Genomic DNA, 27,975 nt, shown 5'->3' on the forward strand with positions numbered 1-27,975 from the left:
CAAATTCTCAAACCACGTCAATATATTACCATATCTGATTTGTTTTACCTTTGTCCACAAACCACTTATGAGAAACCAAATCAGAAGCCTTCTGAAAGCCCAAATATATGTTTGTCCTTTATCTATTCAACTAGTTAGATTCTCAAAATAACTCCAGTAGATTTGTTAAGGATGATTTGCCTTTCAAAATCCCATACTCGCATGGGTCAACCCATTAATACTTTCCAAACATTCTGTTATTGTGTATTTTATAAAGGACTCTAGCATTTTCTTCACTACAGGTGTTAGGCCAACTGGTTTGTAATCATCTTTTTTTTCCATCCCATAAGACCATGAGACATAGGAGCAGAAATTAGACCATTCAGCCCATCGAGTCTGCTCCACTATTCAATCATAGCTGATAAGTTTCTCAACCTCATTCTCCCATTTTTCCCCCGAAACCTTTGATCCCCTTGATCCTCAAGAACCTATCTATCTCAGTCTTAAATATATTCAATGACCTGGCCTCCATCGCCTTCTGTGGCAACGAATTCTAGAGATTCCCCACTCTCTGGCTGAAGACGTTTTTCCTTATCTCCATTCTAAAAGGTCTTCCTTTTACTCTAAGGCTATGTCCTTGGGTACTAGTCTGTCCTACCAATGGAAATATCTTCCCAACATCTACTGTGTCCAGGCCATTCAATATTCTGTATGTTTCAATTAGATCCCCCCTCTTCCTTCCAAGCTCCATCGAGTATAAACCCAGAGTCCTTAAATGTTCCTCATTCATTAAGCTTTTCATTTATGGCACCATTCTCATGAACCTCCTCTGAACACAATCCAGGGCCTGTACATTCTTCCTCAGATAGGAGGCCCAAAACAGCTCAATATTACATCCAAAACGTTGCATGATCTAGATGAAGGAACTGAGGACATTCTGGCTAAGTTTGAACATGATACAAAGATAGTTGGAGGGGCAAGTAGCATTGAGGAAGCAGGGAGGCTGCAGAAAGGTTTGGACAGTTTAGGAGAGTGGGCAAAGAAGTGGCAAATGGAGTACAATGTGGGAAAGTGTGAGGTCATGCACTTTGGTATGAAGAAGAGGCAGGAATATTTTCTAAATGTGGAGAGAGTTCAGAAGTGGTGGGCGGCACGGTGGCACAGTGGTTAGCACTGCTGCCTCACAGCGCCAGAGACCCGGGTTCAATTCCCACCTCAGGCGACTGACTGTGTGGAGTTTGCATGTTCTCCCCATGTCTGCATGGGTTTCCTCCCACAGTCCAAAGATGTGCGGACTAGGTGAATTGGCCATGCAAAATTGCCCGTAGTGTTAGGTAGGGGGTAAATGTAGGGGTATGGGTGGGTTGCGCTTTGGCGGGTCGGTGTGAACTTGTTGGGCCGAAGGGCCTGTTTCCACACTGTAAGTAATCTAATCTAATCTAAAGTCTGAAGTGCAGAGAGACTTGGGAGTTCTAGTCCAGAGGTAAACTTGCAGGTTGAATCAGTTGTTAGGAAGGCAAATGCAATGATGGCATTTGAGAGGACTTGAATATAAAAGCAGGGATGTACGTTTAAGGCTCAATAAGGCTCTGGCCAGACCACATTTGGAGTATTGTCTGCAATTTTGGGCCCCATATCTCAGGAAGAATGTACAGGCCCTGGATTGTGTTCAGAGGAGGTTCACGAGAATGGTGCCAGAAATGAAAAGCTTAACGTATGAGGAACATTTGAGGACTCTGGGTTTATACTCGATGGAGCTTACAAGGATGAGGGGGGATCTAATTGAAACATACAGAATACTGAATGGCCTGGATAAAGTAGATGTTAGGAAGATGTTTCCATTGATAGGAGTTACTAGGACCCGACGGCATAGCCTTAGAATAAAGGGAAGACCTTTTAGAACAGAGATAAGGAGAAACTTCTTCAGCCAGAGAGTGGTGAATTTTTTTTAGATTAGATTACTTACAGTGTGGAAACAGGCCCTTCGGCCCAACAAGTCCACACCGACCCGCCAAAGCGCAACCCACCCATACCCCTACATATACCCCTTACCTAACACTACGGGCAATTTAGCATGGCCAATTCACCTGACCCGCACATCTTTGGACTGTGGGAGGAAACCGGAGCACCCAGAGAAAACCCACGCAGATACGGGGAGAATGTGCAAACTCCACACAGTCAGTCGCCTGAGGCGGGAATCGAATCCAGGTCTCTGGCGCTGTGAGGCAGCAGTGCTAACCACTGTGCCACCATGCCGCCCGAATCTCTGGAATTCATTGCCACAGAAGGCTGTGGAGGCCAGGTCATTGAGTATATTTAAGACTGAGATAGATAGGTTCTTGAGTATTAAGGGGATCAAGGGTTATGGGGAGAAAGCGGGAGAATGGGGTTGAGAAAATTATCAGCTATGATCGAATCGTGGAGCAGACCTGATGGGCTGAATGGCCTAATTTCTGCTCCCATGTCTTATGGTTTTATCGATAAAGGACAAAACATCTGCAAATCGACTTCCCAGCTTGGCAAACATACCTACAACTGCTGCAATGGGCACCCGAGCTATAAGTCTTTCCACAAACCTTAAACTTCATAATTATGGAGGTTAGAGTCACACAGGTAGTAGTCATTGAGGCATATTACATGATCTCATTAAACAGCAGAGCAGACTAGTTGAGCTGAATGACCTACTTCTACCAAATGGTTTTACTGTAACGCACATGGATAACTAAAGATGCCTGGTCAATGGTAACAGTCAGCTTACTTTTAAAGGACACGTGCATTTTAATCACTGCATCACATCTATATTACAATAAAATACCTAATTGTGATACTTGAAAGTGTGAAAACACTTTCCATTTTATAATTCTCCAGTCAGCTTATAAGGTGTTACATTTTCTCAGGAACTCTCAAAAGTGGTATGTTATCAATGGATTTCCATAAGTGTATACCCCCACTAAAGTGTGTATGGGAGGCAATCTGATGGTGAATGGAACCACCCTGGGGTGGGATGCATTTTCAAGACTAAGTATTCCCAAGAAACAAGAAGGTCAAAAGAATATGGTGTGAGATTGCGACTGTAAAAAAAAGATGATTTTCTCTCTATCACAACTGTCTGGCCGTTCACACACTGACATGGATCTCCCCAAAAAAAGGCTCATCTTTTGCTCTCCTTACTTAAGGAGCTATATACTTGCATCAGAGACGTCAATTCGTGGTAACATTTACAAGGCCAAGCAAAGTAGCAGAATATTTTAATCAGGATTAAGTACTTCAAGCTATTTAAATTATTTTAATAGATCTACATGAATATATGACCTACATGGTGGCATGGTGGCTCAGTGGTTAGCACTGCTGCCTCACAGTGCCAGGGTCCCAGAATCGATTCCAGCCTCGGGCAACTGTCTGAGGAGAGTTTGCATATTCTCCGTGTCTGCATGGACTTTCTTCCACAATTCAAAGATGTGCAGGCTAGGTGAATTGGCCATGCTAAATTGCCTGTAGTGTTAGGCTCATTAGTCAGGGATAAATATAGGGGAGGGGAATGGGTCTGGGTGGGTTAGTCTTCAGAGGGGCAGTATGGACTTGCTGGGCTGAAGGGCCTGTTTCTATACTGTAGGGAATCTAATCTAATATGAGTTTTTATTTTAAAACAATGAACACTCTAATAGATGTTTCAAACTTTTATTTATTGCATCTCAACATGGTTCCCAAGATCTGCCCATGATGGATACTTCACGAGTTGGCATGGAAGTTGTAATGGTGGTTAGATCGAGTTTGCACTAATTTGGCACAGAGCTATGGACGTAGGTATGAGCATGGGTTGGCACAAGTCACTAGGATGACTTGGGGATGGGTGGAAGGTTCTTGCGTTAGCGTGGAAAGTTTAAGAGGCATCAAGCCTGACATGCATCTCAGAGTCACCTGATGTTCTGCCTCCCAAGGCAGAAGCTGCAAGTCAGATAATATCCTGAGTTTAGTACCTTACCTGGAAACAAAAGTTCAGTCCATAGAGTGCATAATTCCTACTTATTATTTCATTATACGAGAGTCAAATAAACATTATGTTCCACCATGAAGACTGAATCCTAATTTAAAAATCACTGCCCTTGAACCTATCTTAAAGAGAGATGTGAATGTAACAAGAAGGAAGGTTTAGAACAACAGAAATAGGCTGTAGGTTTGTCCTGAGTGAATAAACTAATCTTTATTTACATGTATAAAATACATTTTTAAACAGACTGATAACTTTTACTTAACAAAGTTGATTCATTTGTTTAACTGAAATAATCACAATTTGTACGAATTTAAAAGAAACCTTGAATTCTTTAATAGAAAAGATCATTTTAAGCTTTCACCTATCATGTGCTGTTTAAGAAAAAGATATAACTATTTGGTCTAAATATCCTATAGCGAGGACTGCAGATGCTGGAGAGTCACAGCTGATAAAGCGTGGGGCTGGATAAAGCACAGCAGGTCAGGCAGCATCTGAGGAGCAAGACAGTCAATGTTTCAGGCAGGATCCTTCATCTGGACTGGTCTAGATATGTATTCCACTGATCGTGGCCAGTCAGTTGCATAGAATAAAGAACATTACAGAGCAGTACAGGACCTCCACCCGATGTTGGGGGATTGAGTTTAAGAGCCGTGAGATCTTGTTGCAGCTCTATAAAACTTTAGTTAGACCGCACTTGGAGTACTGTGTCCAGTTCTGGTCGCTTTATTATAGGAAGATGTGGATGCTTTGGAGAGGGTTCAGAGGAGGTTTACCAGGATGCTGCCTGGAATGGAGGGCTTATCTTACGCAGAGAGGTTGACTGAGTTCGGACTTTGTTCATTGGAAATAAGAAGGAAGAGAGGGGACCTAATTGAGGTGTACAAGATAGTGAGAGGTATAGATAGAGTTGATAGCCAGAGACTATTTCCCAGGGCAGAAATTGTTAACATGAGGGGTCATAGTTTTAAGCTGTTTGGTGGAAAGTATAGAGGGGATGTCAGAGGCGGGTTCTTTACGCAGAGAGTTGTGAGAGCATGGAATGCGTTGCCAGCAGCAGTTGTGGAAGCAAGGTCATTGGGGATATTTAAGAGACTGCTGGACATGCATATGGTCACAGAAATGTGAGGGTTCGTACATTTTACCTTACGTGAGGATCAATGGTTGGCACAACATCATGGGCTGAATGGCCTGTTCTGTGCTGTACTGTTCTATGTTCTAGGTTGCACCTACCTAGGAAACCAATCTGAATGCCATCTAACCTATTTTTGTCCACTTTTGTCCATATGTCTATCCAATGACCACTTAAATGCCCTTAAAGTTGGTGAGTGTAATATTGTTGCAGGCAGTCCGTTCCACGCCCCTACTATTCTCTGGAGTAAAGAAACTACTTCTGACATCTGTCCTACAATTCAATTTAAAGCTATGCCTCCTCATGCTAGCCATCACCATCCAAGGAAAAAGGCTCTCACTGTCCACCCTATCAAACCCTCTGATTACCTTAAATGTCTCAATTAAGTCACCTCTCAACCTTCTTCTCTCTAACAAAAACAGCCTCAAGTCCCTCAGCCTTTCCTCATAAGACCTTCCCACCATGAGGAGAAAGTGAGAAGTGCAGATGCTGGAGATCAGAGCTGAAAAATGTGTTGCTGGAAAAGCGCAGCAGGTCAGGCAGCATCCAAGAAGCAGGAAAATCGACGTTTCAGGCATAAGCCTTTCTTCAGGGAAGAAGGGCTTATGCCCGAAACGTCGATTCTCCTGCTCGTTGGATGCTGCCTGACCAGCTGCGCTTTTCCAGCAACACATTTTTCAGCTCTTCTCTCCATATGAGGCAACATCCTAGTAAATCTCCTCTGCATCCTTTCCAAAGCTTCCACATCCTTCCTATAATGCGGTGACTAGAACTGTACGCAATACCCCAAGTACAGCCACACCAGAGTTTTGTACAGCTGCAGCATGATCTCATGGTTCTGAAACTCAGTCCCTCTACTAATAAAAGCGAACACACCATATGCCTTCTTAACAACCCTATCAACCAGGGTTGATCTATGTACATGGACACTGAGAACTCTCTGCTCTCTCCTACTCCTTTCAAAGTGAATCACCTCACGCTTTTCCACATTAAACTCCATTTGCCACCTCTCAGCCCAGCTCTGCAGCCTATGTTCCCCATAACCGACAACATCCTTCGGCACTATCCACAACTCTACTCAGCTTAGTATCCATCTGCAAATTTACTAACCCATCCTTCTATGCCCTCATCCAGGGCATAAAAATGACAAACATTGGATGAGGAAGATGTGTTGGACATTTTGAACAACTTGAGGATAGACAAGTCCTCCGGGCCTGACGGGATATATCCTAGGATTATGTGGGAAGCAAGAGAGGAAATTGCAGTACCAGGGGACTGGAGAGTAGCGAATGTTGTGCCCCTGTTCAAAAAAGGGAATAGGGATAACCCCGGGAATTATAGGCCAGTTAGTCTTACTTCTGTGGTAGGCAAAGTAATGGAAAGGGTACTGAGGGATAGGATTTATGAGTATCTGGAAAGACACTGCTTGATTAGGGACAGCCAGCACGGATTTGTGAAGGGTAGGTCTTGCCTTACAAGTCTTATTGAATTCTTTGAGGAGGTGACCAAGCATGTGGATGAGGGTAGAGCAGTGGATGTAGTGTACATGGATTTTAGTAAGGCATTTGATAAGGTTCCCTATGGTAGGCTTATGCGGAAAGTCAGGAGGCATGGGATAGAGGGAAACTTGGCCAATTGGATTGAAAACTGGCTAACCAGTCGAAGTCAGAGAGTGGTAGATGGTAAATATTCAGCCTGGAGCCCAGTTACAAGTGGAGTTCCGCAGGGATCAGTTCTGGGTCCTCTGCTGTTTGTAATTTTTATTAATGACTTGGATGAGGGAGTCGAAGGGTGGGTCAGTAAATTTGCAGACGATACGAAGATTGATGGAGTTGTGGACAGTGAGGAGGGCTGTTGCCGGCTGCAAAGGGACTTAATATGATGCAGAGCTGGGCTGAGGAGTGGCAGATGGAGTTCAACCCTGTCAAGTGTGAGGTTGTCCATTTTGGAAGAACAAATAAGAATGCGGAATACAGGTTAACGGTAGAGTTCTTAGTCAGGTGGAGGAACAGAGGGATCTTGGGGTCTATGTACATAGATCTTTGAAAGTTGCCACTCAGGTGGATAGAGCTTGTAAGAAGGCCTATGGTGTATTAGCGTTCATTAGCAGAGGGATTGAATTCAAGAGTCGTGAAGTGATGTTGCAGCTGTACAGGACTTTGGTTAGGCCACATTTGGAGTACTGTGTACAGCTCTGGTCGCCTCACTTTAGGAAAGATGTGGAAGCTTTGGAGAGGGTGCAGAGAAGATTTACCAGGATGTTGCCTGGAATGGAGAATACGTCGTACAAGGACAGGTTGAGTGTTCTCGGCCTTTTCTCGTTGGAACGGCGAAGGATGAGGGGTGACTTGATAGAGGTTTATAAGATGATCAGAGGAATAGATAGAGTAGACAGTCAGAAACTTTTTCCCCGGGTACAACAGAGTATTACAAGGGGACATAAATTTAAGGTGAAGGGTGGAAGGTATAGGGGAGAAGTCAGGGGTGGGTTCTTTACCCAGAGAGTGGTGGGGGCATGGAATGCGCTGCCCGTGGCAGTGGTAGAGTCAGAATCATTGACGACCTTTAAGCGGCAATTGGATAGGTACATGGATGGGTGCTTAATCTAGGATAGATGTTCGGCACAATATCGTGGGCCGAAGGGCCTGTTCTGTGCTGTATTGTTCTATGTTCTATGTTCTAGCAGTGGCCCCAAAACAGATCCTTGCAGTACACCACTCTTAACTGAACTCCAGAATGAACATTTCCCATCAACCACCACCCTCTACCTTCTTTCAGGTAGCTAATTTCTGATCCAAATCACTAAATCATCCTCAATCCCATGCCTCCGTAATTTGTACAATAGCCTACCGTGGGAACCTTGTCAAATGCCTTACTGAAATCCATATATACCACATCAACCACTTTACCGTCATCCACTTGTTTGGTCAGCTTCTCAGAGAACTCAATAAGGTTTGTGAGGCACCACCTACCCTTCACAATACTGTGTTAACTATCCCAATCAACTTATTCCTTTCTAGATGATTAAAAATCCTATCTCATGTAAGATTTTCCAACACTTTACCCACAACAGAAGGCTCACTGGTCTATAATTACCAGGATTGTTTCTACTTCCCTTCTTGAACAAGGGGACATTTGCTATCCTCCAGTCTTCTGGCACTATTCCTGCAAACAGGAATGACATAAAGGGCAAAGCCAAAGGCTGGGCAATCACTAAAGTAAACATAACCAAATGGTGGTCACTATCACCAAAGTGCTCACCTACCTCCAAATCTAACACCTGGCCAGGTTCATTAGCTAGTACCAAATCCAATGAGGTCTTGCCCCTTGTTGGCCTGCATGCATACTCTGTCAGGAAAGCCTCCTGCACACATTGAACAAAAACTGATCCATCTAGAGTACTTGAACTACAGTATTTGCAGTCAATATTTGGAAAGCTAAAATGCCCATAACAACTACCCTGTTAACCTCAATCCTATCCAGTATCATCTTTGCAATCCTTTTCTCTACATCTCTGGAACTATTCAGACGCCTATAGAAAAGTCCCAACAGGGTGACCTCTCCTTTCCTGTTTCTAACCTCAGCCCATACTACCTCAGTAAACAATTTCTCAACTATCCTTTCTGCCACAGTAATACTGTCCTTAATTAACAATATCCCCCACCCCCCAACCTTTTACCATCTTCTCTGTTCTTACTGAAACATCTAAATCTCAGAACCTGCAATAACCATTCCTATCCCTGCTCTACCCATGTCTCTGAAATGGCCACAACATTGAAATCCCAGGTACCAACCCATGCTGCAAGTTCACCCACCTTATTCCAGATGCTACCAGCATTAAAGTAGACACACTTCAAACAAACTTCTTACAATGACAGCTAAAACTGCAAACTGCACTTCCTGAACTAAAAAATGTGTCCTTGTACAAACAGCACAAATGATATTAAAAGTAAACCCTCGGTACCAGGAAAAATAATAATTGCATTTTTAAAACTGATGTTCATAAAACTATTTTTCCTGTGCCAAACAATACATTTGTACCCAAGCCACAGAAACAAAGTTCCCAGATGTTTCTACAAATGTATCCAGTGTGTAACTGAACCACTGAGAAAGTAAGTTGAAAATTCCACCCGTTGTTTATGGAGATAAACCCAATTTCACCTGGGATGGTATTGATTGACTTCAGCACCAGTAGATTAAAATTTTGCAAAATCATGCAATACTGCGGCCATTATTAATTGTTCAGTGTTCCCGCATGCAGTCAAGTGGGAACAACATATGACTTGAATTCGGTTGCGATTCCTTCCTTTACAATTGAATGGCATACTTCCTACTGCCTCAGGAAAGCAACCAACAAAATCAAAGACCCCTTCCAACTTGGTTATATTCTCTTCTATTGGGCAGAAGATATAAAAGTTTGTATGCAAATACAAACAGATTCAAGAACAGCTTCCTCCCCGCTGTTATCACACTTTTAAATGGACCTCTCAAATGTTAATTCTGATCTCTCTGCACCTTCTCTGCGGTTGTAACTCTGTATTCTGCACTTTGTTCTGCTAACCTGATGCACTTTGTATGGTATGATCTGCCTGTATAGCACACAAAACATGACTTTTCACAGTATCTAGATACATGTAACAATAAATCAAATTAAAAATGTGTTCAAAATGACTATCAAGGCTGACATGAATAATGACTACTAAAGGTAGTTAACCTAGTGTGCAACTGTACTGTAGTCAAGAGCCAGTCTTTTTTGGAGATAAAAGGAGGAGCTAGAATTGACAATGCTCCCTATTAACAACTAATATAATTTCTGTTTCCCACTTTCAGTGTAAACACGACAAGTATGCATTCTGTCTCCCTCCCCACAGGAATGCTACCACTGAGGAGTGCAATTCATTTTTGCTTTATCCAAGATTCGCACCAGTCTCATTAACCACAGTTTCTATAAAGTATGTGGTTTCGGGTCTTGATTTTTTGGCAGGTCTTGATTTTCTGCTAAGTGTAGCTTTTGTCTGAATTTCTGCTAAGGATCATTTCTTCTTCACATATAAAAATCTAATATCCCTATTCATAGTTTAAAAGTCCCTTAAGCAAGTTCCCCAAATAGCTTAATAGGTGAATATACTGCTTTTTACAACAGTGAGCCAAACAGATCATGAGATCACTAGTTGGTTCATGATTTTTTTTTTAAAAGTTCACTCACGCGACATGAGTGTTGCTGTCTTGGCATTTGATGCCTGTCCATAGTTGCCATTGAGAGGTGATGGTGAGTTGCCTTCTGGAACCACTGCAATTTGCATTCTGTGGGTTGACCCACAATGCCCTTAAGGGAGGGAATTCCAGGATTCTGAACCAGCAACAGCGAAGGAAGGGCAATATATTTCCAAGTCAGGACGGTGAGTGACTTGGAGGGGAACTTGCAGAAGGTGGTGTTCCATGTATCTGCTGCCCACATCCTTCTAGATGGTACTGTCTAAGAATATTTGGTGAATTTCTGCAGTGCATCTTACAGAAGGTACACACTGCTGCTACTCAGCATCGGTAGTGGATAGAGTAAATGTTTGTTGATCTGTGTTAGCCGAGCAGATGCAGGTCATTGAATTAAGAATGAATCATTGACCTCGGAGGCAAATTTGCTGAACTGCATAAGGCAGAGTAGGGATAATGAGCAATTAGTAGAATTGAGAGAAAGTGAGGACTGTAGATGCTGGAGAGTCAGAGTTGAAAAGGGTAGAGCTAGAAAAGCACAGCAGGTTAGGCAGCAACCATGGAGCAAGACAGTCGACGTTTTGGACATAAGCCCTTCATCAGGAATTGAGTCTTACAAGTTGATTTTGAGAGTTCGACTATTTGCTTTCTTTATTAATGATTCAGATGTTGGGCTAGAGAGCTTCAGGCAGGTAGTTCTCCTATAATACCGTAGTTGCATTCCAGCAGACCCTTTAACGTCTCTCCCCTTCCACTCCCCACAGATCTATTTGCACTTCCATTCAAGTCAACTTTTATCCACTGAAAATCAGGAAGTGCTGGAACTCAAATGAACAGCCAGCTGATTGACAAACTATTGCCTTTGCTGTTATGTTACAATGTGCTGTAAATAATTAGTGACAAGAATCATTTGAAAAGGATACATTGAAGTACTAAGCTCTTCCAGCTGTAAGATAGTGAAAAATAATAAACGTTAATACAATCAGATAACATATCTAAATCCACAACATAAAATGTCATTAGGTACCGATATCAACTTAACAAATTAATGTGTCCTGGAGAATTTTGACCCCACACTTCACAAAAGTTATCAATTCACTTCTAAAACAATTTTAAACAACTCAACTAATTTAATCAATTTGCTGTTATAAATACACCAACAGGGCATCTAGGACTGACCCAGAAGTAGGGATACTACCATGGTGCCACAATAGCCCTTTCAAGAAAGTTATTCCTTGACCAAGAATCAAACCCAGATCACAGCGGTGACCAGGCCAAACCCGACCCATGAGACGACCAGGAAAGCTTAAAAGAGTTATTCACTGACCAGGAAATGATTGCGGCTTCGTTATGAATGTGCTGAATCCTAACCACTATAGGAGGAGAGATATATTTCTTCAAATCTAAACTGGTCCTTTCTGCATCAGCTCTTCATGATCTTTAAATTAATGGAATGTAGAAGTCAAAGGTTGGATTGGCATGTGTGTTTTAGAACAATCACTCCGTTGTAGTCCAGCTAGATAGGTAAAGCTTAGTACCTGAGTTCTTATAGTAAATTGTGAACTTAATAATAAAAAAAATTTAATCAATTGATTCTATGATTGTTTACAACTGATGTGTAAAGTAACAAAATGAAAACAGAGCAGGAAAGTAATAATAAGGTAATGTGCTTTGCTGATGTTGATTAAGTGATAAATGTTGGTTAGAACACCAGAGATAACACCTGCTCATCTTCTAAACAGACAGCAGATTGCAGTTCTAAAAGTGCAATACTTCTTCATTCCTGCAATACAGTGTCAGCCTAAATTACTGTGTTCAAATCCTTGAACATCAAACCTTCTTTCTGATTGTACAAGTGTTACCACATGTTTCATGGCTTTTTATGCACAAGATAGACCAGTGATAAGATTCTGACTTTAGTTACAAAACTGAGATATTCCATTTCAATGGAAAACAAAAAGTGCTCATACCACATATTTTTGACGTACATCAATGTTTGAAGGTTTGGTAAGTTATAAAGCCAGGGAATAAAGTTGTAAATATTTTCTAGTCTACCCATTCAGAAATGTTATTACACACATTGGAGCAGGCAGGACTTGAACAAGGGCATTGTAATCCAGAAATAAGGACACTGACATGCACGATAAGCCCCAAAAATTGAAGTTGTATGTTTCCTTCTCTAGAATCTAAAACTGACTTCATGTCAATCTAATTGAACTAATATTTCTCTGACATGTTTTAATCATCTCAAAGTTATGTCTAAATGTTTTCAATTTGCAAAGAACTTCACAACAAACCCTCTCATTAGACACCAAACTAAAATTTTCTTGAACTCACATTTGTCAGAAGCTGTTCGAGATTCCTGTCAGATGCATTTTTTTTCTTGTCTGCAGACAGCTCTTCCACATGACTGTCAAGGCTAAAATGTAAACGAGCCATTTTTTCTTGCATCTCTCTCACATGCTCCATCTGTTCAAAAGAGCACTCTTTTCCTAAAGAAAATGTAGCATTTTCACAACTGAGAAAAAGAAATTCATTAAACTGCAGCAGCTCATACTCCTGATTAAATTTGCTTCTGAGACCAATGAACTTCAACTTTGTTAAACTTCAGTAACAGCCATTAAATGGTTAAAGTTATTTCAACTTTGACTTCCAGTTGCCATGGCAACAAATTGCTTCTGAACTGGAACACAATTCACAGAGCTCATTAGCACTAAACACGAAGATTAAAATGCTTTGTGCTGCTACATTCAGAGAATACTGTACGGATAAAACATATTACCCATATATTTCAGAATATTGTTTTTTTTTACAAAAAGCATACATTACTTTTGAAAAAATTTGATTTATTTTAAAATAAATTTAAGACACAAAAAATAGTTCCCCAAAGCAATTGTCCATCTATTGTTGATAAGATCCTCACAGCCAAACAACAGTTACACCACAAATAGATTCAACGCTTTTATGAAATGAGGGAAGAAACATGCTCATCAAGTTTTCCTGTCTTAGTAGAATCCAGTAATCCCATATAGAGACAGGCTTATCCAATCCATGATGCCTATAGGGAAACAGTTTGGCAGTACTCACTGTCACAGAGCTGTACCACATAAAAACAGACTCTTCGGTCCAACACATCTATGCCAACTAGATATCCTAAATAAATCTAATCCCATTTGCCAGCATTTGATCCAGAGCCCTCTTAACCCTTCCTATTCCTATACCCATCCATATGCCTTTTAAATGTTGTAATTGTACCACCTTCCTCTGGCAGCTCATTACATATACGCACCACCCTCTGCATGAAAAGGTTGCCCCTTAGGTCCCTTTTAAAGTTTTCCCCTCTCACCCTAAACTTATGCCCTCTGGTTTTGGACTCCCCCACCCTGGGAAAAATATTTTTTTTATTTACACTATCCATACCCCTTATGATTTTATCAACCTCTATAAGATCACTCCTCCAGCCTCCGATGCTCCAGATAAAATAGCCTCAGTCTGTTCAACCTCTCCCTCTGTCTCAAATCCTCTAATCCTGGCAACATCCTTTCAAGTTTTACAAAATCCTTCCAATAGCAGGGAGTACAGAATTGCACACAATATTCCAAAAGTGGCCGAATCAATGTACAGCTGCAACATGACCTCCCAACTCCTGTACTCAATGCTCTGACCAATAAAGGCAAGCATACCAAATTCTTCACTATCCTATCAACATGCGACTCCACTTTCAAGTAACTCTGAACCTGCACTCCAAGATTTCTTTGTTCAGCAAACTCCCCAGAGCTTTACCATTAAGTGTATAAGTCCTGCCCTGATTTGCCTTTCCAAAATGCAGCACCTTACATTTATCTAAATTAAAATCTGATCTAAGTTTAGATTAGAGTAGTGCTGGAAAAGCAGAGCAGGTCAGGCAGCATCCAAGGAGCAGAAACATCAACGTTTCGGGCAAAAGTCCATGAAGAGCGATTTTTCTGCTTCCCGGATGCTGCCTGACCTGCTGTGTTTTTCCAGCACCACTCTAATCTAGACTCTGATTTCCAGCATCTGCAGTACTCACAGTGCCCATCAGATCCAAGGCTAATTTTGAATAGCAGTCTCTTGGATAAAGCACACAAAGCTCTGGTGGCTAGGAAAACCTGTATCAAGTCTTTACTGATTTCAAGAGAGGAGGCACAGAAAAACTGTGACAGAAAGAAAAGGTGTCAATAATTTGCAGTTACACAAGGTTTTAGTGTAGAAAATGTTTCACGGTACATGGAAGAGAAAACATAAAAGGATGAGTTGTCAAACACAGAGAAAATGAAGAGAGGTGACCAAAAAGCTCAATTAAAAATAAATGTTATTAATTCTGTTTTAAAAGTTTAAGGGGGATAGAATGTTTCAGGAGAGAATCACAGAGTCAAGCTGAGCAATTCACCATCAATCTTGTACAGGGAAAAGATATATATATCAGGCAGGAGCACATCAGACCATAATTGACTGGGAGACACAGGGAGCAAGACCTTAGAAAAAAATCAAAATCAGTAGGAATAGAAGGAGGAGGTTACTTGGCCAATCAAATCTGCTCAAACAATAGGGAACGAAATAACGAAACCAGGATTGAAAATTGAATGTATTGGAGGAAAGCAAGTTAATAAGTGTGCAAGTACACATGATTGGTGATCAAATTTACATTTTATAGAAGGTTGGGGGGGTGGGGAGAGGAAGACAGTAAACAAGATGTTAAAGAAACTGAGTCTAAAACTAGCAAAAGTATGAACAATGTATGAGCAGCGGCAAAGATAAGGAAAAGAGACAGACATTGTTATCGAGGCTATGGTAGCATCAAGTGCAAATAATAATCGAGAGGATCTGGGTTAAAACTGGAATGAAAAATTGGGGCGCGTATCTGTTTACTTTAAAAATGTCCAGACAGCCCAATGATCAGTTAGCATCTCATGTTCCTTCAACAATGTGACAGACCTGCAGAAAATATTGCCAAGTTGGGAAACATAGGCTTCATATTCATGAAAGAAAGTGCTGTTCACAATGTCAGTGCAGTACTGGTGAAAAATCATTGCAGACTTCCTAATGCATGTTAAGCCATGATATTTCAGTTGCCAGGTTTCAAGATATTCACAACGTTACTTTCAACATCCGTATATGTATTTTAATAATCATGTGAATTGACTACATTACTTATTACATTTGGAGGTCACATTTCCTTCATTCGAAGAACTCACCAAATGCCTGCAACTTCCCAGAGTGGAAATCATTCAGCAAATTCAACAAGCCACACTCCATCTCTCTCACATCAGAAACATCTGTCAGGAATGAATGTTGTATTGGAGCTGGTTTTGTCACCTTTCCAGTTTGCTGCGGTGGTTTCACTTTGTCTTTATTTGTTCGACTCAAATGTAAAATTTTTAAAAAATTAATTGTAAATTTTAAAAGATCATTTTATTCATAAATATCAACTATGTCATGCTCATGAAATGATAATGGCTTTTTTTAAAAAATCCTTAGCATGTTTCATTGTAGTTGATTGTGACAGGCTGGGTAGGCAAAAGGATGTCAAATGCACTGTGTTGTGGATGAAAGTAAGGTTATCCATGTTGGTAGAAAAAAATAGGAAGGCAGATTATTATTTGAATAGCTGTAAATTGAAAGAGGGGAGTGTGCAACAAGACCTGGATGTTCTTAATCACCAGTCTCTCAAAGTAATCATGCAGATGCATCCAGCTGTAATGAAGGCAAACTGTATGCTGGTCTTCATAATGAAATATTTGAGTACAGAAACTTGCTGCAGTTACAAAGGGTATGGCCACACCTGAAATGTTGTGTGCAGATTTGGGAACCTTATCTGAGAAAAGATGTTCCTGTTGTAGAGGAAATGCAGCAAAGATTTACAAGTTGATTCCTGGATACCACGACTGATTGTATGAGGAGAGATTGAGTCAGTTCAGATTGTATCTACCAGAATTTACTAGAGTGGGGGAATCTCAAAATAAAAATCTAACAGGACTAGATACAGGAAGGACGTTCCAGATGGTGGGAGACACCAGAACCAGGGGACACAGTTTAAAGATAAGGGGTAAACCTTTTAGGACAATGTTGGCACTGATTTCATTGAATTCTAGGAGCAGTCATTACAGTTTTATAAGCTGTTGCATTGTTTTGAAACTTTGGGGCTAAAAAAGATCAAAACAACGGCACTTTAAAAAAAGGACAAAGACAGACAAAGGGCAATGTCCACATGGGCAGAGATTCAAACAGAGAAAGAGACATATACTGCTGTCTGACTCAGCAGTAATCTGCATAGCTGCTGCCTTTGCTGACTGTTTCAGTGCATTGAGTAGAGGAGTTGAGAGGTCATGTTGTAGCTATACAGGACATTGGTTAGGCCACTGTTGGAATATTTTATACAATTCTGGTCTCCCTGCTATAGGAAGAATGTTGTGAAACTTCAAAGGGTTCAGAAAAGATTTACAAGGACGTTGCCAGGGTTGGAGGGTTTGAGCTATAGTGGGGAGGCTGAATAGGTTGGGCTGTTTTCCCTGGAGCTTCGGAGGCTGAGGGGTGACCTTATAGAGGTTTATAAAATCAGGAGGGGCATGGATAGGATAAATAGACAAAGTCTTTTCCCTGGGTTGGGAGAGTCCAAAACCAGAGGGCATAGGTTTAAGGTGAGAGGGGAAAGATATAGAAAAGATCTAAGGGGCAACTTTTTCACACAGAGGGTGGTGCGTGTATGGACAGAGCAAATGGTGGAAGCTGGTACAAATATAATATTTAAAAGGCATCTGGATGGGTATATGAATAGGAAGGGTTTAGAGGGATATAGGTCAAATGCTGGCAAATGGGACTAGATTTATTTAGGATATCTGGTCGGCATGGATGAATTGGACCAAAGGGTCTGTTTCCGTGCTGTATATCTCCACGACTCTATGACTGAGAAGAGGGGAAATTTCTTCATCCTGCCTGTTGAGAGCCTGTAGAATTCACAGCTGCAGAAAGTGGCTGAGGCCAATACATTATGTGTCTTCAAGATGGGAGGTAGATACAGATTTTGTGGCTAAAGGTGGAATTAGGATATTATAGAACATAGAACATAGAAGGATACAGCGCAGTACAGGCCCTTCGGCCCTCGATGTTGCGCCGACCGAGTCCTACCTAACCTATACTAGCCCAATAACTTCCAAATGCCTATCCAATGCCCGCTTAAATGAACATAAAGAAGGAGAGTTCACCACTGATACGGGCAGGGCATTCCATGAACTCACAACCCGCTGTGTGAAGAATCTACCCCTAACATCTGTCCTATACCTACCACCCCTTAATTTAAAGCTATGTCCCCTAGTAACACCTGACTCCATTAGCGGTAAAAATATTGAGATCAATGATCAGCCATAATCAAAATGAATTGCAGAACAGGCTGGAGGGTTCCATGATTGTCTATTTCATTAAAGATAATGCTAAAATACCCATCATCAATGGAGCTTCTTCATAAAATAGGTCACTACATCAAGCTTAAATTGCTTGTACTGTAAAGACTCATTTCTGGTGACAGATCAGCAAATAATATATAAAATAATCGATCAGTACTAGATTATAGACAGAAACATCACTTTACAATGGAAATTTCAATGGAATTGGAAATTATATGAACTAGTTTGATACCAACCTTTTCAACTTTGATGTAAGTTTTGGTGAAGGAGGCTGAGGTAAAGCAGAGGTGAATGTTGCACTCTTACTGGTTGGCACTGACGATTTCTTGGGGTTACCCAGTGGAGGCTGCTGATTTAAAGTGACCTTGGGGCTTCTTTTCTTTCTCTTCTCTTCCATTCTCAGTTGGTCCACAGTCAGTGTCAGATCAAAGCTGAAGTGGGCTAGTTCATCATATTCATCTTTTCAAGCTTAAACCACAGAAAAATTAATTATTTTATCATTATTGCATTCATTAGATATTTATTTTGTGAAGAATACTTGAAGGGATATTAATTTTACAATAAATATGTTATGAAAGGTTAATACATTGTAACCTCTCCGATCCAGAAATGTCTCATACAGAAACACAAATTGTTTAGAAATCTTTTTAACAGACTCAGCACTTTCTCAGTGTCGTTGACAGTACAGAACTTTGGGAACAGAAATATTGAAGTTGTAACAGTGGTATAAGTAAAACAAAAGTTATTCTTGCCTTATAAAAAATTATCAGTTTTATGATTCAGCTAAATATTTATATTTCCTTTATTTTAAATTATTGATATACATATATATGTAGGCATTTTCACATCCATTTACAATATTAAAAACTTCCAAAATCTAAAATAACTTGCTTCTGAGCATTCCAGGCCAGAGTTTACATTGTAAACTAAATACTCTTGTCAACTGCATCATGAAATAATTCCTTTCTGTATGAATTTCACTTAGTTCAATACCAAATAGTTCAGATTTATAATTAATAATTTTTAAATGTACTAATCAGAGATGCCTTAAAAATGGCTGAATGAAACAAATAATACAATCTTAGGAAATGGCAGTTTCCTGTCTCTTCAACTCTAGTATAATTTAGACAAGGATTTGCTGGGGGGGGGGGGGGGGGGGGTTAGAAAATAAAAGATCTTCTTGTGGTCACTATTTTCTAACAAAATCACTGCAATATTTTTTGTATCCTCCACAGTGATGGCGAAGCAAAATATTTGTTCACTTCAGACACCATTACCATATTTTCTACTAATAGCTCCCCATTCTTTCTCTCCAGAGGATCAACACTTACTTTACTCCCTCATTTCCTTTCTAAATATCTGGATCCTTTCTTAATCTAATTTCTTCTTTATATTTTTTAAACGCTACTAATCATCTGATCTGCCTCTCATCTTTGTGTAGTTATTCACATTTTGCTTAAGTTTAACATTTTCCCTAACTTTATTGATTACTGAAATAACTCCACAGAGGCCAGTATTCCTCGACTTTTGTACTGCCTCTTTAGAGTCAGCTCTCAGAGTGCCAGTCAGTATATCTGATGCTCTCCTTTTTATCTATCAGCCAGGGCTCCTAGATTGGACCAGATTAATAGCCCCAATCAGGGAACTCATATTGTACATGGTTGAGCTGACTGACATTGTTACAATCACTACAGTTACCATCAATCTTGGGCCTTCCCTTTAGAATTTTTATTTTCAGTGAGAATATATCTATTCTGAGTATTCTGAAATATCCCCATAATTATCTGCAGCTAAGTTTTTAATTGACCTATCCCCAACCTAGTATGCTGGTTCAGATCAACTAGATCAGTTTTAATACCAACACTGTTGTCCTTAGTTAGGTTTAATATATTGGTTTTAGTCACAGTTTCCTCCCTTTGAAATTAGATGTAAAATTGAATCATATTGTGGTCACTACTGACTAGGTTTGCCTTAACTCAGAGGTCATTAATTAATCCTGTCACATTATTCAATATCAAGTCTAATATAACCTATTAGTTCTACAATGAGCTGCTTCAGAAGTTACGTTGACAGTATTCTATCAAAAACTACTGCCAATCTGATTTTCTCAGTTCACATGTAGATTAAAGGCATCCATAATTATTAGAATCCCTTCATCATAAGTATCTCTTGTATACTTTGTCCTACATTGTGGTTATGGGAGGGGTGGCTGTAAATCACTCCCATTAGTGTTTTATTTCTCCTATTATTCCTCATCTCATACCAAATCAATTCCACATGCTAATCTCTTGAAAATGCCATCCATGATTAACAGTGCTACCTCTCCACTTTCACTTTTAACTTACGTTCAACAAAAAAAACTCATATCCCTTTAGACCATAAGACACAGCAGCAGAAATTAAGCCATTCAGCCCATCGGGTCTACTCCTCCATTCAATCATGGCTGATATGGTTCTCAACTCCATTCTCCCGCATTCTCCCCTTAGCCCCTTGATTCCCTTGATACTCAAAAACCGGTGTTCTGGACAGTGAAGGGGGTTACAGAGATTACAACAGGATCTGGACCAGATGGGCCAATGGGCTGAGAAGTGGCAGATGGAGTTTAATTCAGATAAATGTGAGGTGCTGCATTTTGGAAAAGCAAATCTTAGCAGGACTAATATACTTAATGGTAAGGTCCTAGGGAGTGTTGCTGAACAAAGAGACCTTGGAGTGCAGGTTCATAGCTCCTTGAAAGTGGAGTCGCAGGTAGATAGGATAGTGAAGGCGGCATTTGGTATGCTTTCCTTTATTGTTGTGGTTCTGTTCGCCGAGCTGGAAGTTTTTGTTGCAAACGTTTCGTCCCCTGGCTAGGCGACATCATCAGTGCTTTGGAGCCTCCTGCGAAGCGCTTCTTTGATGTTTCTTCCGGTATTTATAGTGGTCTGTCCTTGTCGCTTCCGGGTGTCAGTTTCAGCTGTCCGCTGTAGTGGTTGGTATATTGGGTCCAGGTCAATGTGTTTGTTGATGGAGTTTGTGGATGAATGCCATGCCTCTAGGAATTCCCTGGCTGTTCTCTGTCTGGCTTGCCCTATGATAGTGGTGTTGTCCCAGTCGAATTCATGTTGCTTGTTGTCTGTGTATGTGGCTACTAGGGATAGCTAGTCATGTCGTTTCGTGGCTAGTTGATGTTCATGTATGCGGATTGTTAGCTGTCTTCCTGTTTGTCCTATATAGTGTTTTGTGCAGTCCTTGCATGGTATTTTGTACACTACATTAGTTTTGCTCATGTTGGGTATCGGGTCCTTCGTTCTAGTGAGTTGTTGTCTGAGCGTGGCTGTTGGTTTGTGTGCCGTTATGAGTCCTAAGGGACGCAGTAGTCTGGCTAACAGTTCAGAAACGCTCCCGATGTATGGTAGTGTGGCTAGTCCTTTGGTTTGTGGCATGTCCTCGTTCCGTGGTCTTTCTGTTAGGCATCTGTTGATGAAGTTGCGCGGGTATCCGTTTGTCGCAGGAGGCTCCAGAGAACTGATGATGTTGCCTAGCCAGGGGACGAAACGTTTGCAACAAAAACTTCCAGCTCGGCGAACAGAACCACAACAATGAGCACCCGAGCTACAAATCTTCGCACAAACCTTGAGCTTTCCTTTATTGGTCAGAGTATTGAGTACAGGAGTTGGGAGGTCATGTTGCGGCTGTACAGGACACTGGTTAGGCCACTGTTGGAATACTGCATGCAATTCTGGTCTCCTTCCTATCAGAAAGATGTTGTGAAACTTGAAAGGCTTCAGAAAAGATTTACAAGGATGTTGCCAGGTTGGAGGATCTGAGCTACAGGGAGAGGCTGAACAGGCTGGCGCTGTTTTCCCTGGAGCATCGGAAATTGAGGGGTGACCTTATAGAGGTTTACAAAATTATGAGGGGCATGGATAGGATAAATAGACAAAGTCTTTTCCCTGGGGTCAGGGAGTCTAGAAGTAGAGGGCATAGATTTAGGGTGAGAGGGGAAAGATATAAAAGAGATCGAAGGGGCAACCTTTTCACGCAGAGGGTGCTATGCGTATGGAATGAGCTGTCAGAGGATGTGGTGGAGGCTGGTACAATTGCAACATTTAAGAGGCATTTGGATAGGTACATGAATAGGAAGGGTTTGGAGGGATATGGGCCGGGTGCTGGCAGGTGGGACTAGATTGGGTTGGGATATATGGACGGGTTGGACCGAAGGGTCTGTTTCTATGCTGTACATTTCTATGACTCAGTCTTAAGATACTCAATGACCTGGCCTCCACAATCTTTTGTGGCAATGACTTCCATAGATTCAGCACTCTCTGGCCAAAGACGTTTCTCCTTATCATCATTCTAAAGGTCTTCCCTTTATTCTAAGGCTATGCCCTCCAGTCTGTCCTACCAATGAAGGCACCTTTTCATCATCTACCCTCTCCAGGCCATTCAGTATTCTGTATGTTTCAAATAGATTTCAAAGTTTGTGAGAAGATTTGTAGCTCGGGTGCTCGTTGTTGTGGTTCTGTTCGCCGAGCTGGGAGTTTTTCTTGCAAACGTTTCGTCCCCTTTCTAGGTGACATCTTCAGTGCTTGGGAGCCTCCTGTGAAGCGCTTCTGTGCTGATTCCTCCGGCATTTATAGTGGTTTGAATCTGCCGCTTCCGGTTGTCAGTAGCTGTCCGCTGCAGTGGCCAGTATATAGGGTCTAGGTCGATGTGTCTGTTGATCGAATTCGTGGATGAGTGCCATGCTTCTAGGAATTCCCTGGCTGTTCTCTGTTTGGCCTGTCCTATAATAGTGGTGTTGTCCCAATCAAATAGATCTCTCCCTCATCCTTCTAAACCCCATTGATAAGACCTAAAGACCTCAAATGTTCCTCATATGTTAAGCTTTTCATTCCTGGGACCATTCTCGTGAACCTCCTCTGAACACACTCCAGGGCCAGTAAACATTCCTGAGATATGGGGCCAAAAACTGCACACAATACTCCAAATGTGGTCTGACCAGAGCTTTTTAAGAGCCTCAAAAGTAAATCCATGCTTTTTTTATTCAAGGTCTCTCAAAATAAATGCCATCATTGCATTTGCCTTCATAACTACTGACTCAACCTGCATGTTTACTTTGAGAATCCTGGACTAGAAATTCCAAGTCTCTTTACACTTCAGGTTTGAATTTTCTCCCATTAGAGAATTTCTCTCATCATGCCTCTATTCTTCCGACCAAAGTTCATGACCTTACACTTTCCCACATGGTTATCCATCCACCACTTCTTTGCCCACTCTCCCAACCTGCAAAACCCTTCTACAGCCTCCCCGCCTCCTCAATGCTACCTGTCCCTCTACCTATTTTTGTTTCATCTGCAGAATTAGCCAAAATGCCCTTGAGGATCTAAAATTTGAATTTAGGCTGTTGTCGGAAGCAACAAGTATATGTAGATTTTTATTAACGACAAAATGGCACTTCAATTTAAAATAACATCACGGCTCTAGTTTTTTTTTGACACTGAACTTGAACTGATGCTTTTCTGATACTTGCATTTAGAGATAAGAGAAAACAATGGAGTTTTCATAATATGAATCAGAATACAGTAATCTGGTACTCGAACTAACAAGCATGGGCTGATTTTGTGCATCAATCTGTTTCTCAGGAAATATCATTGGATTAGCCTGCTGTCAATCATGTCACCACATTACAGTTGATTGGACTTGTAACTAAGAACCTTTTCCCAGGAAATGTCATTGGATTAACCTGCTGTAAATCATTTCATTTTATTACATTTGATTGGTCTTTTCTTGTAATTAAGGCTGTGCTGTCTCTTAAAAAAAACATATAAATAATGTGTAATTTTCAAATGTAATTACGTCATTTGTCCCCGGAACACATAAGCTTTAAACCCCTGTGTTGTTGGACAAAACTGCGCCAGGCTGCCTTAATTTATTAAACTGGTAACCTTGCTTTAAACAGACCGTACTCCTAGTGATTCTTTTAACTGATCTCGAACCAAGAGGCCCCTTTGAAGGGGTCCATATCTTCACCCTCGGTTCCTTCATCTAGATAGTTTATGTACAAAGTGAAAAGATGTGATCCCAACACTGAGCCTTTTGGAACACCACTTGTGTTCCACACGCTGTCACCCTGAGAAAGAACCTTTCATTTCCACTCTCTGCTTTCTACCAGACAGCCAGGCTTCTATCCATGCTAGCACCTTGCCTTTGACACCATGGGCCCTTAACTTACTCAGGAACCTCCTATACAGCGCCTTGTCAAAAGCCTTCTTTAAATCCAGGTAGAAAACATCCATTTACTCTCCTTGGTCTAACCTGCTCATTTCTTCCTCAAAGAATTCTAGTAGACTTGTCAGTCATGACCTCCCCTTAATTAAATCATGTTGATTTTGCCCTATTTTACCATATACTTGCAAGTACTCAGAAATCTCATCTTTCACAATGGATTCCAGGACCTTACCCATGACTGAGGTTAGGCTAATTGATCTGTAATTTACAACTTTTGCCCTACTCCCTCTTTAAACAGAGGTGTCACGTTAGCGATTTTCCAGTTCCTTGGGACCCTCCCTGATTCTAGTGATTCCTGAAAGATCACCACTAATGCCTCCACCATCTCCCTTAAAACACTGTGGTATAGTCCATCTGGTCCAGGTGATTTATTCATCTTCAAATTTACACATGATATGTAACTTGGAAGCATTGAGAGGAGGATAGTGGAGAACTTCAAAGGTGCGTGAACAAGTCGGTAGAATTGTTGAGCAAGTAAGATGTTAAATTTAATGCAGAAAAGTGTGAAGCAAATCACATAAGCAGGATGAAAATGCAAAGACAATATAAAAGAAAGGGTATAATTCTAAATAGGGTGTAAGAGTAAAAGGTCCTGGGTGATTACATGGATAAATCACCTGAAGGTGGCAGGTCTGACTGACAGAGTGGTTAATAAACCATATAGCATCCTGGGTTTTATTTACAGGGCATAGATTATGAAACCAAGGAGGTTCGGGTTGAACTTATGTGGACATTGGTTCAGCATCAACATGATATGATGTCCAGTTCTGGAAAGAATGCGAATAGAATGTGCAGACAATATTCTTGAAAAATTGTTACAGAAATGAGGAATTTCAAGTTGCAGAGATAGACTGGAGAAACAGAGTCAATTTTGCTTGGAGGTGAAAATTAAGATACTCCCATTCTTGAGAGATTTGGACAGTGCAGATAATGAAAGACTATTATATAGCGAGTCATAGAGTCATAGAGATGTACAGCATGGAAACAGACCATTCGGTCCAACCCATCCATGCCAACCAGATATCTAGACACCCAGCCCATATCCTTCCAAACCTTCCTATTCATATACCCATCCAAATGCCTCTTAAATGTTGCAATTGTACCAGCCTCCACCACATCCTCTGGAAGCTCATTCCATACACGTACCACCCTCTGCGTGAAAATATTGCCCCTTAGGCCTCTTTTATATCTTTCCCCTCTCACCCTAAACCTATGCCCGCTACTTCTGGACTCCCCGACCCCAGGGAAAAGACTTTGTCTATTTATCCTATCCATGCCCCTCATAATTTTGTAAACCTCTATAAGGCTACCCCTCAGCCTCCAACGCTCCAGGGAAAACAGCCCCAAGCCTGTTCAGCCTCTCCCTGTAGCTCAAATCCTCCAACCCTGGCGACATCCTTGTAAATCTTTTCTGAACCTTTTCAAGTTTCACAACATCTTTCTGAAAGGAAGGAGACCAGAATTGCATGCAATATTCCAACAGTGGCCTAACCAATGTCCTGTACAGCTGCAACATGACCTCCCCACTTCTGTACTCAATACTCTGACCAATAAAAGAAAGCATACCAAACGCCTTTTTCCTTATCCTATCTATCTGTGACTCCACTTTCAAGGAGCCATGAACCTTCACTCCAAAAGGTCTCTTTTTCAGCAACACTCCCTAGGACCTTACCATTAAGTGTATTAGTCCTGCTGAGATTTGCTTTCCCAAAATGCAGCACCTCGCATTTATCTGAATTAAACTCCATCTGCCACTTCTCAGCCCATTGGTCCATCTGGTCAAGATCCTGTTGTAATCTGAGGCAACCCTCTTCGCTGTCCACTACACCTCCAATTTTGGTGTCATCTGCAAACTTACTAACTGTACCCCTTATGCTCGCATCCAAATCATTTATATAAATGATAAAAAGTAGAGGACCCAGCACCGATCCTTGTGGCACTCCACTGGTCACAGGCCTCTGTATGAAAAACAACCCTCCACCACCACCCTCTGCCTTCTCTCTTTGAACCAGTTCTGTATCCAAATGGCTAGTTCTCCCTGTACTCTATGAAATCTAACCTTGCTAATCAGTCTCCCACGGGGAACCTTGTTGAACGCCTTACTTAAGTCCATATAGATCACATCTACTGCTCTCCCCTGATCAGTCTTTTTTGTTACTTCTTCAAAAAAACTCAATCAAGTTTGTGAGACATGATTTCCCACGCACAAAGCCATGTTGACTATCCCTAATCAGTCCTTGCCTTCCCAAATACATGTACATCATGTCCCTCAGGATTCCCTCCAACAACTTGCCCACCACTGAGGTCAGGCTCACCGGTCTATAGTTCCCTGGCTTGTCTTTACCACACTTAAACAGTGGCACCACATTTGCCAACCTCTAGTCTTCCGGCACCTCACCTGTGACTATTGATGATACAAATATCTCAGCAAGAGGCCCAGCAATCACTTCTCTAGCTTCCTACAGAGTTCTCGGGTACACCTGACCAGGTCCTGGGGATTTATCCACCTTTAACCGTTTCAAGACATCCAGCACTTCCTCCTCTGTAATCTGGACATTTTTCAAAATGTCACCATCTATTTCCCTACAGTCTATATCTTCCATATTCTAGTAACTGGGATCTGGAATGTACTGTCTTAAAGTGGGATGAAGGCAGGTGCAATTAAGGCTTTTAAAAAGATTTGGTTTATTTTCAGAAATTTAAGAATGTGTCGTATTTATGGGAGAAGGTTGAACACTGGAAGACAGTAAATTGGTCCTTCAGAGAGCAGCACATATTAAGTATTGCCAAATGGCCTCCTTCTGTCCTGTTACAATCTTGTAAAGTGTCTGCATATCTTTTTGACATTTCAGAAAAGCCATAAATCAGTTGTAACATTACAGAACTGTAAAATGCAATAAGTCTACATTCTTGTGAAAACCAGAGCAAAGCTGCGAGGAAGTGTTCCCAGGAATCTCGCTTTTTCCCCACAAGTAACCACTCCTAGAGGAGACAGTGAGCTCTGCTGATGCTGGAGATCAGAGTTGAGAGTGTATTGCTGGAAAAGCACAGCAGGTCATACAGCATCAGAGGAGCAGGAAAATCATGCTGCCTGGCCTGCTGTGCTTTCAACTCTCAACACACTCTCACTCCCAGACACCGCCCCAGCCTCTCACCCCGGATCCCCTAGACCCCGGCCAGGGGGAGTAACTGCACAGTCTGGGGTTGCAACTACCTGGGGGTTTCAAAATGCCTTGACTGAAATTTTAAACTGATTGTTTGATTGTTAATTTCAGATAATGCTTTTAGACTTTCAAAGCAGACATTTGACAAATACGTTCGAAATATACAAATACCCTGAACTAAACCCCACCCCGGCCCACCCCGCCCGCCAGAGCTGGCCCTCCGTGCCCGGTCACCGCGCTGCTGCAAAGGCAGACCCCGCCGTTCGGTAACTCGGGGTCAGCTCCATCAAACCGGAAACTTCTTACTGCGCCGGTTTGGTTACATTTATTCCGTATTGTCGTGGCCCTCAGCAGTGAGGCCGAGCCCGAGCCCTTCCTCCCGGGGCTGGGTTGGGAAGACGCTCCCAAGTCCGCGCTAACCTGGAAAGCTTCCTTTTTTAATCCTTCTCCAGGCTGTCCGTGAAATTCCCGGCTTCAACGAGTTGGAACCTTCAGATTGTTAAATGGAAACCTGTGGGAGCAGCAAAACCCTCCGAAACAAAGTATCTTTCACAGGAAACAGTATCAATGTTTCATTCTGCAACGGGATGTGGGCGGCGCTAGCTATGTCACTATCTGCCCCTCAGAGATGTTGGTGGGTCATTGCGAATGAGCCCCTTCTTAAACTGGACACATTTCCGGTGACCCCCACAATCTTGTTAGGGAGGAAGTTCCAGGATTTTGACCCAGTCACACTAAAACAACAGCAAAGTAAAACTCCGTTATCTCACTTTTTAGATTAGAATCAATCTAAACATCATGACACAG

General features: G+C 41.6%; 1 protein-coding gene across 1 annotated transcript; it reads right to left on the bottom strand.

Moving 5' to 3' along the window:
- Positions 1-5,767: 5,767 nt before the first annotated feature.
- On the bottom strand, positions 5,768-27,844 carry ccdc28b (coiled-coil domain containing 28B). Its single transcript, XM_060847501.1, has 6 exons — positions 27,589-27,844; positions 17,968-18,199; positions 15,527-15,693; positions 12,648-12,802; positions 11,234-11,256; positions 5,768-10,114 (listed from the first exon to the last, which is right to left on the bottom strand). Exons 2-6 carry the CDS (start codon positions 18,126-18,128, stop codon positions 10,045-10,047), a joined length of 576 nt encoding a protein of 191 aa, XP_060703484.1. The 5' UTR covers positions 18,129-18,199; positions 27,589-27,844; the 3' UTR covers positions 5,768-10,044.
- Between the last annotated feature and the right edge of the window lie 131 nt (positions 27,845-27,975).

This window comes from Hemiscyllium ocellatum, chromosome 30, assembly GCF_020745735.1.
Source record: "Hemiscyllium ocellatum isolate sHemOce1 chromosome 30, sHemOce1.pat.X.cur, whole genome shotgun sequence".
NCBI lineage: Eukaryota > Metazoa > Chordata > Chondrichthyes > Orectolobiformes > Hemiscylliidae > Hemiscyllium > Hemiscyllium ocellatum.